Below are 18098 nucleotides of genomic sequence, written 5' to 3'. Positions count from 1 at the left end.
GGTTTTTGTCCCATCATGTCTGTGCCTCTTTTTACTCTGCGTCCTCCAAACTCCCACCTTTCCCTTCACAACGCAGACCTTTCCCCGGGAAACTGATTTCTTTCATTCCGCCATTTCTTTTCTCCCAAAATTCAGTTTTTCCTCAGACACACTCACATATTCTCCATCATCAGCTCTTCGTACCTTGCACAACTCCCTTGCCTGATCTTTTCCCCCTTATTTACCTTTCCTCTCTCACCATTTTCGACTATCCGGTTTTCCCTCCTTTCCTGAGCCTGAGGGCTCCCGGGACTCAGTGGCTGACCACACACTCATTCTCTCTCCTAATCGCCGCCTCTCCTCGACCCGCTCTCCTCCGCGCTTTTTCTTTCACCTCCCTCACAATTATCCTTCCCGTCCTGTCACAATGTATTCCTCTGAGGAGCTCTGGAACACCACCGAGCAGGTGTGGATCAACGGCTCCAAGGCAAACGTCTCTCTGCGAAGACACGGGGAAGATGAGGAGGCGGAAGATGATCAGCACCCCTTCCTCACAGATGCCTGGCTGGTCCCCCTCTTCTTCTCCCTCATCATGCTGGTTGGACTGGTGGGCAACTCTCTGGTTATATATGTCATTTCCAAACACAGGCAGATGAGGACGGCAACCAACTTCTACATAGGTGAGGAAGAGAAAAAGAACATTCAAACACAGCATGCTTACTTTGTCATGAACTCCCAGTGCATCAACCTCAAATAGATCCTGTCGATATTTCATGCAGGTCTCTTTCATCTGTCTAGAAACGCTTCATTGCATGCAAACAGAGGATTCAAAAGAACTTCAGGGGCACCCGAGGGAGCTGCATTTCAATGTACACTTTGTCCAATTACTAAACAGCTGTGTGTAAAAATGTCAATTACATGTTTCATAAAAAAAGGCTTCACTTTCACCTCGAGGGTGAGAGACAGGTACCCAGATGCGTCCTGAATTTGAAAATCTAAACACGTGGAATATTTATCTGCCGAGAGTGTTTTGGAGATCTTGCTGCATTCAATTTGGAAAAATTGACTTGTGCAGGTAAATATTTTCTATGGCTGAAGAGCTCAGGGCTTAAAATGTGTTTCCTGTTTCGCTTGTTTGCGCTTATTTACAGAGCTCGGCAGCTCTGCGGATAATGCACTTCATTATTCATACTTCTGTTTCCATTGAGCTTTGCATTTATTGACACATGAACTTCCATCAAACAAGCAACTACAAATGTTTGTGCTGTTTAGATAATTTCTTCAAATTCCCAGCTTTTCTATTCAGATTTTCTTATTACACAAATTAAAAATGCACATAAAAACAGGTTGGTGGATAGAAGTTGTCATTAATCTCAGGTGTATCAAGTAAAACAAGAGAAATCAAAGGAGTGCATCGATCATGCGCTGGCCTCACGTCTCCTGTGGTTTTTGGACTTGAATCCTGGGTGATTGATTTCTGTTGTTAAAGTCAGTTACAGCACGTCTGATAGAGCTTTGTAGTCACCTGTCACTTGGGAAGAATTGAGGTTAAGTCAGCAGGAGATAAGAAGTAAAATATTAAAACACCTAAAATAATAAAAAGGCATGTCACACAGATACATAGCTTGTCTGTTTTGTGCGAATCTGTGATTCACCGTTTACCATGTCTGTCTCTGTTTGCATATTGCACCGTGTATGTGTCGTGAATTTAATCTTGGAAAATGTGCCGTGGCCAGAGCATTGAATCAGTTTAATATTCAGCAGCATTAGATTAGCGCCTGCACCATCTGCCCACCCGTTCAACATAATGGGCCAGCTACTATAACGGGATTAGATCAGCGAGTAAAACAAATAGGAAACAATGTGTGGCGTATTTGTCAGGATGAAAAATACACTACACACTAAATCTAGAAAAAAGGAAAAGCAAGATCAGACTGCAACCTCTGCTTGGTGCTCTATCTACACATACATTTGTGTTTTTGTGTGTGTTCATGAATATACTATGTAGGCAATGTGGATTTAAATCAGCAGTTTGCATGTTTTTGCACATCGGTGTTTATGTGTACTGTAGGACCTGTTGTCAGTCCATCAAGAGTTTCTCTACAGCACCTCATCAAGTAAACACGCGCTGCATTTGAAGTACGCTCTTAGTACTTGACATCAAATGCAACCGATTCACCTTACGTACCATAAAGCTTTTTTAGAGTCACCAAACATAACCAGAGACGACCGTGGTGGAGACAGAAACTACAGTTCAATTATCAAAACTAAAACACAATAACCTTCGGTATTATTTACTGCATGGGAATTGCACAGGATTGCATGAGCAAATGTTGCAAATGTGTCCCTCTTTGTCAGGTAGTTAAACGTATACCCACAGATACAATTGTCTGTCTGTTAAACACTGCACACCAGACATGTACGTTGTTTTCTCTTTGTGCAGCAAACCTGGCTGCCACTGACATCATTTTCTTGGTGTGCTGCGTCCCCTTCACGGCCACCCTCTATCCTCTCCCTGGATGGATCTTTGGCAACTTCATGTGCAAATTTGTCGCCTTTCTACAGCAGGTAAAAGCATGACTAATATGTTTTTTTTCATCACATCACAATCATAATTTCAATTTTCCTGCCTTAAACATAACAAAGACGTATTATTTTGTTCTTAAATTGATCAAAACCTGATAATATTAAAATTATAATGTTATGATTAAATAAATCTACTTACAGCAATGAAATTTCGGACAATTTTAGGTACAACCAGACACCTTCACCATGAGCAACAAAATGTGCACGGACTTCATGACTCAGCTGCATGTCAGTCTTTTAAATCCACTCAAGGTGGTGATTAAAATGTCAGTTAAGGTTTAGAAATCTTCTATCCGAGATGTTGCATTCATTGACGTTTTTTCAAAAGACTTTCATTCACACAGTTGACAGATGATGACAGTCGGATGTCAAAGCAACTACCAAACTCCAGCAGGAAAAAAAAGCACAGGAGGGGAAGCATAAAACAGCAGCAGCCATTTAGAGAGACCAACATGTTTCTACAAGTTGTAGTAGCACACATTTTCACGAAATATTTAGATGTATGCCACCATCTGACCCAAGAGTCGACTCACACCAACCTTAGGATGCTTTAAGCAAAGATGTTGAGCCATGAGGCAGAGCCACAGACTGTATATAAGACGTGGATGTATTCGTTGAGACTTCAACTGTTGGTTTGTCCCGCCCTAAAGCATACCTTGCTTTATGGTCTATTTTAATCTAAATGTGACAAAGAGTTACAAAATGACATGTTGTATTGAAGAAGGCTTGAAACAACTGATTGAGACAATAAACTCATATTTACAATGTTTACTGAAGTAATAAATCAAGTGAGAAGTAGGGTCATTTTCTCATAGACCATACAATGAATCATCTTTTTGCAACCAGAGGAGTCGCCCCCTGCTGGCCATTAGAAAGAATGCACTTCTGCATTGACTTCACGCTTCAGAACAGGAGGTTCCCAACTCATCACACACGGACTCTTGGTCAGGACCCCCTTGGCGTCACTTAGGTTTAGGCAACAAAACTACTTCGGTCACGTAGCTTACGTTAGGTACGTGACAGTAGCTAAGTACATTATGTAAAATACTCACATAACCTAAAAATAAGTCAGTGTTGACTTTTGGTTTTGTCACATCTTTTATCACGATTTTGTCGAGAGTTAATATATCACAGGGAAACCAGCAGGCTACAGAATAGAGCTGCCTGTAGTCTTGCCACAACTAATTAGCATTCATGAATTTTTAAATTGATAAATAATATACACTGAAACGATGGACTTTTTTTCAATTCCAAGAGAAAGAGTCACAGTGAAAACCATCCATCCATCATGTCCAACTGTATGTGTTCTGCAAAACAATGTTCAGCTTTCAAACCTTGGTTGCAAAAATCACCTCTCCAGACACATATTTTGTAATATTCATGCAACCAGTGGGACAAAACTTGTTTTTTGTTCTGTCCTCGAGCACCGTCCTCCAAACGGACTTTAGATCCATTTCAAAAGTAACTGTTTTTCATGTTCTTGTTGGGTGTAATATGTTTTGCAGGCTCTTGGGGGAACTAATGGGGCTTTACACTTTTAGGCATTCAACTACAGCGTTATCTTGTGAAGCTCTGTGGATGTTGTTAGATTTGACACTGCGTGTCGCTGTCTGTTCTTTCCTCGTCCTTATTTTGGTGCAAGACATTTTAACCAATCTCAAATTCAACATTTATTGAAGCAGGCGTTACTGTTTCAGCCACACGACACAATGAACCAGTTAGTTCACAAGAAATACATCTCCCCACTGTCTGATTTAACGGATGAGTGAAGCAACTTGTGTTGTACTGCAGTGAAGCTTGATAACATGTTTTCTCTCCATAACAGAAAGAGAGAAATAAGTACAATTGTTGTTTTCTCATATATGGACTTTACAGAAGATACTGCTACTTGCATTTGTTCCTGTATCCCCTTTGAAAGTGAGGAGCCACATCTCTCCTTTCATTCTCATTTCTGGTTCACATTGAAGGACTTTCCATCTTCAACAAACGGATCCGAAGGATAGTTCTACTACTTTCACACCACTTACACCTTCATCTCTATTCTGAGAGAAGACCTCGAGTAAATATAGCTTCTCTTTGAGATTCTACAGTTTGAGGTTACAGAAGTAACCATAATGGGCCGTGATTCAAACGGGTCCTCTCCAACCAGTATTTTACATCAGTATAGATTAGATCGTTTTTATTTTAATGAATATTTAAAGTGATGGCATAAAATCTGACTTTTCTTCAAAGCTGCATATGTCGAACTGCATTTTCAAGATCAAAAGAAAAATGCAGAGGCCCTACTAGACTATGTCATGTTACTTCAAAGCAGTAAATGTAAATATCGTGCACATATATCTCCCATACCTTTGAATTGACATGATGCATTGAAGATAACAGGGCAGTGTGTTCTTACCGCACCGGGCATCTTTAAAATTGAGGGATTGCGCTACCCGCTTTCTCGGTGGCCTCAACATTGAACTCATCATGTCCCCTTTTCTGACTCTCTCATCATATCCCTTGAAACACTGATGTGTTGCTCCAAACATGGAGGGTAATGGGTGCCGGCATCACAGTCGCACTTAAGAGCAGGAGAGAGGTAGCGGCAGATACCTCGACATAAGAGGACTATTTGGAAAAGAGCTTCTGACCCCCTCATGTGTCACTGCTGCTGCTGCACACATTTCAAAGCAATATGGACAAGCTTGCCTACACATAACACAGACCCTCAGAGAGCCGTGTATTTGAAGTAAAGATTTTTGTGAAGGGGATGAAAGGTCTTGTTTTCAGTTTCATCCTGCTCTACTGAATCAATGTACAGATGTGTATGAAAGGAAAGCATCAACAGAGACTGAAGTCATGGGGGATTTCTAGAACATACGAAAAAGATTTTGAAGCAGCAGGTGATGTTACGTGACATTTTAGAGACTGCGGTTTCTGTCTGAGTCACATTTCGCAAGAACCTAAAGATTTCTGTTGCAACAGGAATTCCACATTAAAGCCGAAATGAACATTCTGATGTGTGCCTTTAATTGAATCAAGCACTATTGAGCACCATTCAAAATTTAATTGAATGATTTGTTCATATGCTAATTAGAAATACTGATTGCAAATGCAGCTTCCGCTCTGCTTCCTCTCCCTCTGTAGGCTATGCTTTTCCTTGCTCGCTCTTCAGTTGAAAAGAGCTCATTAGCAAAAACTCTTTTTGCTTCTTAATTGAAGGGTGATTGAATACAAGGCTGGATGCACAAGACACCATTAGAAAGGTGGCAGCCAACTTCTGTTGCAACTACGCCACCCAAACTAATTAGAAGTTTGTGATATAGGCTCTGTGAGAAAACTGCTTTGTCTCTAGTTAGTGCACAAATTGTGGAACGTATCTTGCAAAAGCATATTATTTGTATCTCTGGAAATAATCACTGACATTTAACATCTGTCTTACTATTTGCTACATGAGCTTCTTTTTCTTTTGAAACACTGTTTGGCAAAGTCTCCTGTGGATAAGCTGTCCACAGGAAGTACCGCAATTATTTTAAATATAAATTGTGATTTGTGTCAGACAGAAATAACTTTAATGGCTGTACAACATATTCAAACTGACATTTGAAGGAGAGTGTGGCCACTTTAGAATAAGTGGTTCATCTTGTTACAACTGTTGGACTTGTAATACCAAATATATACGGCACTCAAATGCAGACAGATGTACACCAGGCAGGAAGGAGGATGAAAGCAATTATTAGGAAACAGTCAGGTACAAGTCAGGTTCAGTTTCAGGTTCAGGTGGCTGAAAAGACAAAAGACAAGCAGCAAGAAATAGGCTGGTTATATACTGAAGGGCCAATGAGGGAAAGTGAAAACAGGTGAGAAGGTGAATGAGAGGCGGCAGGTGACTGGGAGAGGTGGGACAGTCCGAGGGCATCTGGTGGATATACGTGAAATGGCAATGCATGCTGGGGAAGTGAGAATGTGGCTAAAGGGAAGGACAGAGAGGCAGTTTAAGGGAAAAGCAGGACTGAGGCCAACTATGGCTGCGGAAGAATAGTTCTATATGATGGTTCAGGCAACAAAATGTTAGGAAATGATTGACAATCTTTACCTTAATAAGCCATGTGAGGGCCTAAACATAAAATAGTTTGGACATGCTTTGTTGCTGCTGGTGGATATTGGAAAAATATGTTGTCAGCGGATGTTTTGCACGTACATTAAAGTTTCCTCATTGTGTCGATATAGAGTGTTCCTATTCTCTCCAAATATATTTGCTGTTTCAAATGAATTGGATAAAAGTTAAATTTATTGGCTACAGGGGATGGAAGTTGGGGTTCGCAGAACAGAATATGTGTAAATCAAGTGTGTTTCACTGTCTTTGCCAGGTGACAGTCCAAGCCACCTGCATCACTCTGACAGCTATGAGCGGGGACCGCTGTTACGTCACCGTCTACCCTCTGAAATCTCTCTGTCACCGCACCCCAAAAGTAGCCATGATTGTCAGCGTCTGCATTTGGATTGGTACGTCGTGCTCATTTCATGAAAGTTACTCTCCCACCGTTTCCTCTGAGTACATAAAATCTTACTTTTTTTAATGAATTCACCACTTGAATATAAAGTTTGTAAGGGAATTCGCTTGCATGATGAACGAACACAATCCTTGTGCTTTCCAGGCTCCTTCATTCTGTCTACCCCGATTTTAATGTACCAGCGTATAGAGGAGGGTTACTGGTACGGCCCGAGGCAGTACTGCATGGAGAGATTCCCCTCAAAGACACACGAGAGGGCTTTCATCCTCTATCAGTTCATTGCTGCCTACCTGCTGCCCGTCCTCACGATCTCCTTCTGCTACACTCTGATGGTGAAGAGGGTGGGCCAGCCCACTGTGGAGCCTGTCGACAACAACTATCAGGTAGGAAGAAGGTTTGTTTGGTTTGGTTTTCCGCTTAATATTCCTTCACTTAGCTTAAAGATGTGACTGTAAGCTCTTGCTTCTAATTATCAGCTAATTAAAAGTTAGAAAAGGTCCTGTCTTTTCTTCTCTGGTGACACTACCTTTCCCTTCATCGTGTTTTTTGTCTTGCTTTGATATTTGCTGTCTTTGAAAATGTCTTTTAAAGCAGCTTTAATGAATCAAATGTCACTCATAATAACAAACCCAGAGAGAACTAACCAACTCTGCTGCTCCCTTTAGCTTCATTGTTTTAGTTTTTAATAAACATCAGATTGCACAAAACAGTCTAGCGGTGAACTTTATGTAACACAAGGTGAAAATTCAATTCTTCTCCTCTCATCTCCTCCTCAGGTCAATCTCCTGTCTGAGAGAACTATCAGTATCAGGAGCAAAGTCTCCAAGATGGTGGTAGTAATCGTCCTCCTCTTCGCCATTTGCTGGGGTCCCATCCAGATCTTCGTCCTCTTCCAATCTTTCCATCCTAACTACCAGCCCAACTACACCACATACAAGATAAAGACGTGGGCCAACTGCATGTCCTACGCCAACTCATCGGTCAACCCCATAGTTTACGGATTCATGGGAGCCACCTTCCAAAAGTCCTTCAGGAAGACCTTCCCGTTTCTGTTCAAGCACAAGGTCAGAGATAGCAGCATGGCTTCCAGGACTGCCAACGCTGAGATCAAGTTCGTTGCTGCTGAAGAAGGCAACAATAACAATGCAACAAATTGAACAATTAAAAAACAGCAACAATGAGATTATTGTGTGAATGTCCTCACAGAGCAACTGGCTGATTGCAAAAGGACAGACCTGTTAATAAATACAACTAATTAAAGATTTTATTTGGGGAAACAGAGATTCATAAGACAGAGGGACACGAACAGTGTTTGGCACAATATATCACCTGTTTGACAGCCAAGGCCAGGCAGTGTTGGCACATTGCATCAGCCATCGTGCTGCCAAACACCACAGCCAAATAACAGAGGACAGCCGTACACATCTGATGACGAGAGAGTAAACCTTTGCCTGAAAGCTGCCGGCATGAGTCCTAATGCTGTAATCCCTGTAGGATCCTGGCTGACAAGGTCTGCAGCTTACACCATTCATTATTTGGACAGCTGAGGATATTTTGTATTCTGAGACACATGAGAATATGGTATTTTGGAAATGACAGTGGACAATTAATACACAAGAACAGATGCCCATGGACATGTTTTGTTTCTTCAATTTGCTCCTTTCTCTGGAGAAGAAGAGAGAAATCCAAGAGACTCTTTCTGTATCTGCCATTCTGGGAAGCAGCTAACACTATACTATTTCTTAAAGGAATAGTTTGACATTGTGCGAAATAAACCTTTTCCCTTTCTTGCGGAGAGTTAAACGAGAAGATTGTGAAGATTGCGAGAGCCAGGAAGACTGGAAACACGGGGAAACAGCTAACCTGGCTTATACAAAGATCAAACAAGCTCCTGTAAAGATCATTAAGTAACACATATTGAATTTGTTTAACCAGGCTGTTTTTCATCAAGAAACAGAATATACAAAGGTGTTAATAGGCGTATTTATTTTACTTTAGACAGAGCCAATTCCCCCAATTTCCACCAAGATGAATCACATTGAAGTTGTTATGATTAACAACTTAATTTCAGTTTTTCAAACTTGTAAATAGTGTTCATGTCAAATCACAAGTTGTAATAAAAACTTATTTTGAACATCTCACTTAGCAATTAACGATACAGAAAGTCTGGCGTTTAATGTATTTCCAGCCATATTTCATTGATGTGATGTTATATTGTCGGCTCACATATTTTTAATCCTCAAATTAACTTTGTAACCATAAAACCGTCTTCAGTATAGTTGTGAACGCTGCATTAACACACTGACGTTCCTAAAAATGTCATGCTATTAATTGGACGGACATTGGATGTTGGGTATTTATTGTATCGTGAATTCGCGCGACGGAGTCAATTCCCTCCTTTCAACTTGCAACCCAAACAAACACGAAAAGCTTCATCAGTTGTGCTTATATTTTCTGCTCCCAATATTGTGTGGCTAATTTTGCAAATACCTCGCTGTTGTCTGTCTCAAGTGGGGCAGACTATGATGGAGGTGGCGTCAGATAAATAGAAGTTTTATGTTTCTTTTTTTCCCCTCCACAATAACAGTAAGCTCAGGATAACATGAGGTTAAAGTTTCTTTTTGGTCAGAATCCAACAACACAAAAGCCAGCATCCAACTGAATGTGAGTTGCTCTGCTGTCAAATGTGATGAGTGGGATCTGGCTGATACAGGGGTTATGACCGGTGAAGCATGGACAGTGTTTACCTTTCTTTTCTGTCCCACACACAAACATTCACACCTTCCTCATACACAGGCATGAACATGCACTTTCACCCGGTACATCCAGGTGTTGTTTATTGGAATCAGTTGTCACATCTTTGAGAAACACCCTTGTATGATCTTGTCAGGCCGACTAAATTGGAAATGGTGGAGGTGACCCGTATGGCCTGTTCCCTGTTGTTAATACATCTACAGAAACCCTGCCAGCTCAGTACACCCCAGATGCTGTCCTTTTCTTTTTATCCCACACAGTGACTTTCAAAATCAGGACTTCATAGAAAATCTGTTAATGTAATTCTCATTTGAATTTTAGATGTGAGACTTGCTGTAATCAGGACACCAAAGCGTGAGTGCTTTTGGGTGCCATAATTAGACATGAATAGTTAACAAAAACGTGCTCTCGTTAATTGAGATACAATTTGAGCACAAGTGGACAAACCTTCATCTGTGGCCACCTTAAAGTCACTAAACAACGCATCCTCAAAAGAAATGGCTCGTCATTTTTTACAGCGTTTTCCTACGAAAGTCCAGCAACACCTGTCAATTTCCGCTCGTTACACGCATACTGTCTTTAACTTCCGAAACAGCTTTGTTAGGTTAAGGCAACAAAACTACTAGAACATAGTTTGGGTTAAAATAACTATGGAAGTGACGATACTTAAGTCCGGAAGTTACGTGACAAAGAAATCAACGTTGACTTTTCTCACGCAGCACGAACAGCAGTCTGCTGGGGGAAATCCACCTATTAATTAATTGTATGGGATGTTGTATGGGAATGGGAATTGTATGGGATTAATTGTATGGGAAAGACCAGGCTGAATTATATGTATCCATGAAGTACTTCTTTCTTTTTTTTAAACCATCTTGACTTCATTTTATTCAAATGAGTTTCTCTCTGAAAGTAGGAAGTGATAAGACCTCCATCTATAATTATCTTAGTCTACAAAAAGTTGCATCAGTTTCATCTGCAAATTCAAAATGGAATATCTTGTATGAAGTGCACTGCAAAGCCATTTATTTTATCTGAGTTCTTCTGTCATGTCTTAACATGTAATGCCAATGACTGATTGTTGCTTTTTTAACGTATGTTAATTGTGCTGCATTTATTCCAAAGAGTGTATTGTACATCCATTAGGACTGAGGTCATCAATAAGATGTAGTTTTCTGCTTCGCGTTTAGTATTCTCTTGTATCTACGCTGATTCTGACATTGTGATTAGTACCGGTACACGACTGAAACTCATTTGGTTGGTGCCGATCATGCATTATCCTGCAAATAGTGATGTTGCTATCGCAGAGCGCTGCATAGTTGTTGATGAGCTGAAGTAATGCTTTTCATTTGTACTGGGAATCATCATGAAACAACGTTTTTCTTTCTTGTTGCCCATTAAAAAAAAAAGACTCGTCTGCTAACTTGTTGATTTCTATTTAAGTAATTGTAGAGTCTACTAAGTGAATCAATTGTCTGCAGTAGAGTTGAAAATAGAAGCAGAAATTACAACAAATTGGCTTTTACTCTCGCATTGATTATTAGTATACATAATAGAATTTAATTGGATGTATAATTTGGGGGAATCTTTTAATTTTAGGGATTCGCCTCATGGTGATTTTTTAAAGTAAGTCACAATATTTGGATCCACAGAATAGTTTTGGTGGTAAAAGACAAGTTTTAGCATTAAATGTGTAATGTGTAAGCAAATGTGTCCGTTGAATCTAAAGAAAAGCTTTACCTTCAAATGTCAAGGATTGACACAAATGTTATGGCGAGAGACCTGAGTGCTTTTTTATTTTTAGTGTTTTGAGCTCTTTCACTGTGTCATCAGCCTCTGTGTACAATGAAACAGTCCCATAGTACCGAATGGAAAACCTCACAAAAGAACATTCCCCATGACTGATTTTCAGAAACAAAGAAACAAAAAACTACCATGACTCACCATTCCTGAACAGAAGATCTGCCAACACTGTGCACCAATTTACTGAGTGATGATGACCTTAATAACAACTAGAAAAAGCATTTCCTGCTGAAAATGCGTTGGAATGCTGAAAACTGAAATGAATCGCAAAAACATTGCTGAAAATAGATATCCAATTCAAAAACAAATTGCAAAAAGCTTAATAATTCAAAGAGTTTAAAGATTACAAATATGAAAAAGTCATATCACACCTCTCCTGAAAGAGCTGAACATTTTGATATTTGAACAGTTTCTGTGGCTTAAAAAAATTCATCAGTGGTGATATTTGTGCATTAGTATTATTAGTAGAAGTATTAGTAGCATTATAATAAGTACTAGTAGTAGTAGTAGTGATATTTGTAGTAGTAGTAGAAGTTGTAGTTGTAGTAGAAGTATTAGTAATTAGAAGAAGTAGTAGAAGACGTAGTATCAGTAGTCATAGTAATAGTGACACACATAAACAGAGGTTATTAAATGCCTGGCTTCATCACAAGCATTTCAATTAGAATTCACTCTTTGGGGCTTTTATTTTGAAATGGGGTGTACGTGTGTGTGTGTGTGGGGGGGGGGGGTCCTCTAAAAGTCTCTAAGACTCGAATGACTGCATGAGAGAGAGAGAAACAGACAGGGAGCTAGAGAGAAGAAATAATTAGTGAGAGAGAGAGAAGAAAGAATTAGTGAGTGAGAGAGAAGAAAGAATTAGTGAGAGAGGGAGAAGCAGAGAGAGAGAGAGAGGCTCTGATATCTCTGGCAAACTTTCTCATTTGCAGATTGTCAGATGTTTTATCTTTTACAGCTTACATGACTGTTGTCCTGCTCTGCCATGTCTTTCCTCGCCTCTCCCTCTTGTGTCACGGTGTGTGTAAATGTCACTCGAATCAGGAAACTTATCAGAATACTCATTTCTGATTGGCCGAGCTGCAACACTTAACAGCTGCAACAAATCATGTGTGTGCGGCTTTTATTTTAAAATGGGGTGTGTGTGTGTGTCTGGGGGGGGTCCTCTAAAATACCTGAAATGACTGTGTGTGTTTGTGTGTCAGTGAGTGAGTGAGTGAGTGAGTGAGTGAGTGAGTGAGTGAGTGCGTGCCTGCGTGTGAGAGAGAGAGAGAGAGAGAGAGAGAGAGTGTGCGTGCGTGCGAGAGAGAGTGTGCGTGAGTGCCTGGTGTGAGAGAGAGAGAGAGAGAGAGTGTGCGTGCATGCATGTGAGAGAGAGAGAGAGTGTGCGTGCATGCATGTGAGAGAGAGAGAGAGTGTGCGTGCGTGCGAGAGAGAGTGTGCGTGCGTGAGTGCGAGAGAGTGTGCGTGCGTGCGTGTGTGTGAGAGAGAGAGCGTGCGTGCGTGTGAGAGAGAGCGTGCGTGCGAGAGAGAGTGTGCGTGCGTGAGTGCGAGAGAGTGTGCGTGCGTGCGTGTGTGTGAGAGAGAGAGCGTGCGTGCGTGTGAGAGAGAGCGTGCGTGCGAGAGAGAGCGTGCGTGCGTGAGAGAGAGAGCGAGAGAGTGTGCGTGCGTGTGTGTGTGAGAGAGAGCGTGCGTGCGTGAGAGAGAGAGCGAGAGAGAGTGCGTGCGTGCGTGCCTGCCAAGCTGTGTGTGAGTGAGTGAGTGAGTGAGTGAGTGAGAGGAGTGCACGTGTGTCTGTGTGTTTATCAACATCACTAATTGGTGCACTCTAAGCTGCGCATTGATTAACAGCATTCCAACAATAACTGGTCTACACTCCTTTGTTGTCTAATTAGCACTGAGTTAACTGTTTTGTGAAAAACACTTGAACAGCGTTACAGGTTGAGCTAAATTAAGGCTGCAGGAAGCAGCAAGCAGTCAGAATGTGGGAGGATTGATTCCAGCAACACAGTAACCACGGGGTACTGTATACTCATTGTACTCCGTGTATCTTGTGCTCTCCTATGACACATTTCATAATGTAGCCATTATACATTTACCCATAGATTCTTGAATATGCTTTTCTGCACACGTTTTCTGAAAATATCTGTCTCTATAGCCGCTAAATGCTCCACCATGTTCTGATGTTGAGCAGGTAGCGTACATTGAAGGTTTTAGAGCTTTTTGCCTGCACTCCAAAATGACACAATGACACAGTGAGACTGAACCAAAACCCGAAAAGTTGCAGGCCAGACAGCTAAACAATGAGCTCAAACTCACTATAATTCCCTGTATCACTATGAGCAACGCCTTTCACATTGTCATTTGATACATTGTTATTTTAGCTCAGAATATAGATGATAGACGCTTTAAGTATGGTGAATGTTCCATAAAAGATGCTTGTTATAGTGTATTACTATTAGGTGCTGAAATACTGTCTGCAGTACAATTCTAAAATTCTACTTTTCCAAGTCGTGACCTCTGCCTTTTACCACGGCAATATTTGTTGTAAAAGTTTTAATAAAACCACAAAGTGAATTCTCAGCTGAGGCACACTTTTTTCCTCTGCTGGGCTTATAATTCAATTTTTTTTTTTTTTTACCTCTTCCATCAAAGGTTTCTTTTAACATTTGATGAAAGGAGCTGGCGTTGTTGAGGGTTTTCATTCTGTGGCTATTTTCTATTTGTAGTCTCTTGCCGTTCGTCAAAGATTCAAGACGTTGTCTCTTCGTAAACCACTCCCACCTTTGTGCTGTTATTACATCAAGCACACGGCAAAAGGAAATGGGACAAAGCCTTGTACAACAAATCAATAGAAAGCAACACAATGAATGAACCAGTTTTCGCAGCAATGGCCTCATTTTTGCACAGCAGAACATAAAATGCTGGAGAATGATAGATTGTGGTGAAAGAGGATCTCAGTAAGCAATCAGTTTTGCTCCTTTGGAGAGTTCTTAATGTCGGTAATTTGTCTTTTCTCTAGCCTCTGGAGTTTTTATGTTGAAATTGACTTTCATAAAAAAAGCAACTCAGCATCTTAAGTGATAAATTCGTGACTTTTACTCAAAGTTCTACTTACTTTTACTGTACATGATTAATTAACATCACAATCTTAACTATGCGTGAGGCTATAGTTTCTCCACCATTTACAATGTATGTCTGAAATGTGTGTTTACATACTTTTGTGTACTTTTGGTCCAGTTGTTCTTTTCTGGTTCGGGCTCGGCCCCTTCTAAAGATCAATTTAAGGGAAATACATTGTCAAGTTTTAGTGTGTATTAATTCTGTTTTGTGACAGTGTCTCCAAGCATAAACCGAGGCTCAGAAAAACATGTTTTTCCAAGTTTGATGTGGAAAAATTTGACAGGCGTGCACAGAGTCCTGTCCAGCACTTTTGGCATGAATTCGAACACAGACCGGTTGCCCAGCATCTGTGTCTGACCTTGCTAATTCTCTTGTGGCTGAATGGGAGAATTTAAAGCTTGTGGGAAGCTTTGCAGAAGAGTGAAGGTTGCTTTCAATGCACTTGGTTTTAGAATGAGATTGCAAATGGAGGTACAGTATAATCTCCACGTACTTTCGGCCATTAGATGTATTTTACGTAACTCTGCATTAGCAACATTGCATTTTTCTAATAAACCAATTTACAGAATTTATAACTCAGCATCCCCGCTGTCCCTCTTCTACCTTCCCACACTTGTTGTCTGGACGTCTCAGGTCCTGACAGACAAATAACACCGTACCTCTTTCTGTGGGCTTCCTTCTACCTGTGGCGTCCCACCTGTTGTCTCTCAGTTACTTTGGCAGCAGCTCTTCATGCGAGCAGAAGACAATAGATAAAGCTATCTCAGCCTTTTAAAGTGCTTATCTGTCCACCGGTAAACATTTCCGAATTCGGTGTTGTGTTTTATCGAATAGACTTTAAAGATCTCATAAACCTCTTCACATGCCTATCAATATGACACAAACTGTTCTACATGATTAATGATTCCACCTGGCTGAACGTGCGGCTCCCACAGGAAATGAATCTTCAGAATAGAAAATGTAACAACAGCGATGATTAAAAATGGTCTGGAGAAAAGCCAAGGGAAGTGCATGGGCTGCTATTTACCATCCTACTTAAAGCCTTGCCACTTGACGGTAAACTGGAAGTGTAATAGAAAGTAAAAATGTATTTTAATGTCAATCTTACAATGACATCATTTTCCCGCTATAGTGCATGCTGGTAAATATAGTTGTATTTACGCCAAACGGGTTTAGGGCTCATTTTGTGAGCGGGCGATCCATCACTCACCGAGGGAGACACAGGCTACACAAGTTCAAACTCTCATCGGGTCTGACTTTGATTATCTTGTCAACACAATTACCTGTAATTACTGCCAAGAGCAATTTGATGTCTTTGCTTTTCCCCTAATGCTTCACTCATAATATGACACAGAGGTTTTACAGTGTTTCTCGAGACCAGTGCGGTCCATCCACCAGTTTTAATGCAGAGTTTGCATAAAATGACCTGAGTGTTAACATTTTATTTTTAAAAGTCACCAAAAACATGGTGGAAAAAAAGCCATATTTCTATCATGTTTTTCGTTTAAACTTTTTTTCATTGCATGAGGTTTGACTGGTGGATTGATAGCACAATATTGGATGATTAGCTACACCACAATACCACAGCTGGCAGCATTACACTTTACACTCTTGTCTTTTCCTTCCTGCAGTGTGAGAACTAATGTGTTGCTGAAAGACAAGTCACTGCTTAAGTAAAGTCAACATCAATAGCGATCACTCAAATCCATGCTTCTAGTCAAAGTAAGCTAAAGCCTTTCCCACAGAGGGACTCTGGAGAGCTGCTCTTTAGTCCTATTTCTGCCATCATGAAGAGTGGCAGTTATATGATTGAGCTCATTTAAAAGCACAGGTTCGAAATAAGACACCGGGGAGCTCCTCAGCTCAGAAGCCCATGAAAAGGAATCGTGAATCAGAAGAAAGAGAAAACTATATCGTGGCGAACACATGCGTTAGAACTGAGAGGGTGAAAGGTGTGGCATACAGTCAGGGCCATAAGTATTTCGACTGTGACGCAATTTTTCTAAGTTTGCCTCTTTACACGACTCCAATGGATTTGAAATGAAGCAGTCAATATGTGGTTGAAGTGTAGACTTTCATCAAAAAGGTGTCAATGCAACTGAAGGAGGCCATTATTAGGTTGAACAAACTTAACGAACCAGGTCACTGGTGTTCATTGATGATGTCACAGCTGATAGAAGCAGCAGGATGAGTTCTGAGGAGTTTAGGGCTAAACTACCTAATGCTGCAAAACCGATTGGACGGCGCCTCACAGTGCAGATGGATAATGACCTAAAACACACTGTGAAGACAACCCAAGAGCTTCTCAAGGCAAAGGAACGGAATATTCTTCAATGGCGTCACTTGATGTCAACCTAAGCGAGCAGGCTTTTCACTTAAGATAAAACTGAAGGCACAAAGACCCCCAAACAAGCAGCAGCTGAAGGAGGCTGCAGTAAAAGGTATGACAAAGCATCTCAAAGGAGGAAACTCAGCGTTTGGTGATGTCTATGGGTGCCAGACTTCAGGATTTTCCTCAAAGTATTAAAAATAATGATTATATTCACAATTATGTTGGTTTGTCCAATTACTTTTGAGCCTCTGAAAATGTGGGGGACTGTATAAAAATGGCCATAATTCCTAAACAGTGAATGTGATTATTTTTGTTTTATCCATTGAATTAAAGCTGAAAGTCTACACTTCAACCACACATTGACTGATTAGTGTCATATCCATTATAGTTGTGTAAAGAGGCAACATTAGAAAAGGTGTGTCACATTCCAAATACTTATGGCCCTGACTGTAAGTGTCTGTTCATGATCTCTTGAGAGATCAAACTGCAGTTCCTACAGAGGGAGACAGAGAGCCAGAGTCACTTAGGGAAACACTTTGGTTGCAAAGCAGCAAATCACTGTGAGAAAAAAAAAAAAAAGCTGGATGTCTGGCAGAGAGGGCTGATGATCTGTGGTCGTTTTTCTTGGCAACGCTGCATGCTCTGCGGAAGAAAACCGTTGTGTATCGACCATGTTTGTGACAGAAAAAAATTGTATTTTCTCAACTGCAACAGAAACACCAGAATGACTGTTGACACCAGTGCTTCTTCTCGGGCCCCAAAAACCACATCAGATGAGGGGGGTGGGGGGGGGGGGGGGGGCAATGAGACGTTACGTGTAATGGAGCAACTGGACTCAACTGACAGATTTTCTCAGCTCAGTGGATCGTTGTGTTGTGTAAACTGGCTGATGATTCAAATTTGGGCTTTACATGCAAAATGCTTTTCTTGTCATGTGGAGATGGAAATTGCTTTGTGGTCTTTGACTTGATGGCCTTGCAATAATGTTAAATTCAAAAAAATTGAAATGAAAGCCGTATAATTCTGGGTGG

The 18098-nt window shown here is 40.8% G+C and overlaps 1 protein-coding gene across 1 annotated transcript; it reads left to right on the top strand.

Annotated features, from left to right (window-relative positions):
- Window positions 1–406: 406 nt before the first annotated feature.
- kiss1ra (KISS1 receptor a) lies at window positions 407–8218 on the top strand (the record flags this gene model as incomplete). Its single annotated transcript, XM_079285579.1, has 5 exons — window positions 407–659; window positions 2423–2547; window positions 6918–7053; window positions 7206–7444; window positions 7838–8218. The coding sequence occupies 5 exons, from the start codon at window positions 407–409 to the stop codon at window positions 8216–8218; spliced, it is 1134 nt and encodes a 377-aa protein (XP_079141705.1).
- Between the last annotated feature and the right edge of the window lie 9880 nt (window positions 8219–18098).

Source organism: Melanostigma gelatinosum, assembly GCF_949748355.1.
Source record: "Melanostigma gelatinosum genome assembly, chromosome: 15".
Lineage (NCBI taxonomy): Eukaryota > Metazoa > Chordata > Actinopteri > Perciformes > Zoarcidae > Melanostigma > Melanostigma gelatinosum.
The sequence above is the reverse complement of the archived record's forward strand: the minus strand, read 5'-3'. Positions and strand labels throughout refer to the sequence as shown.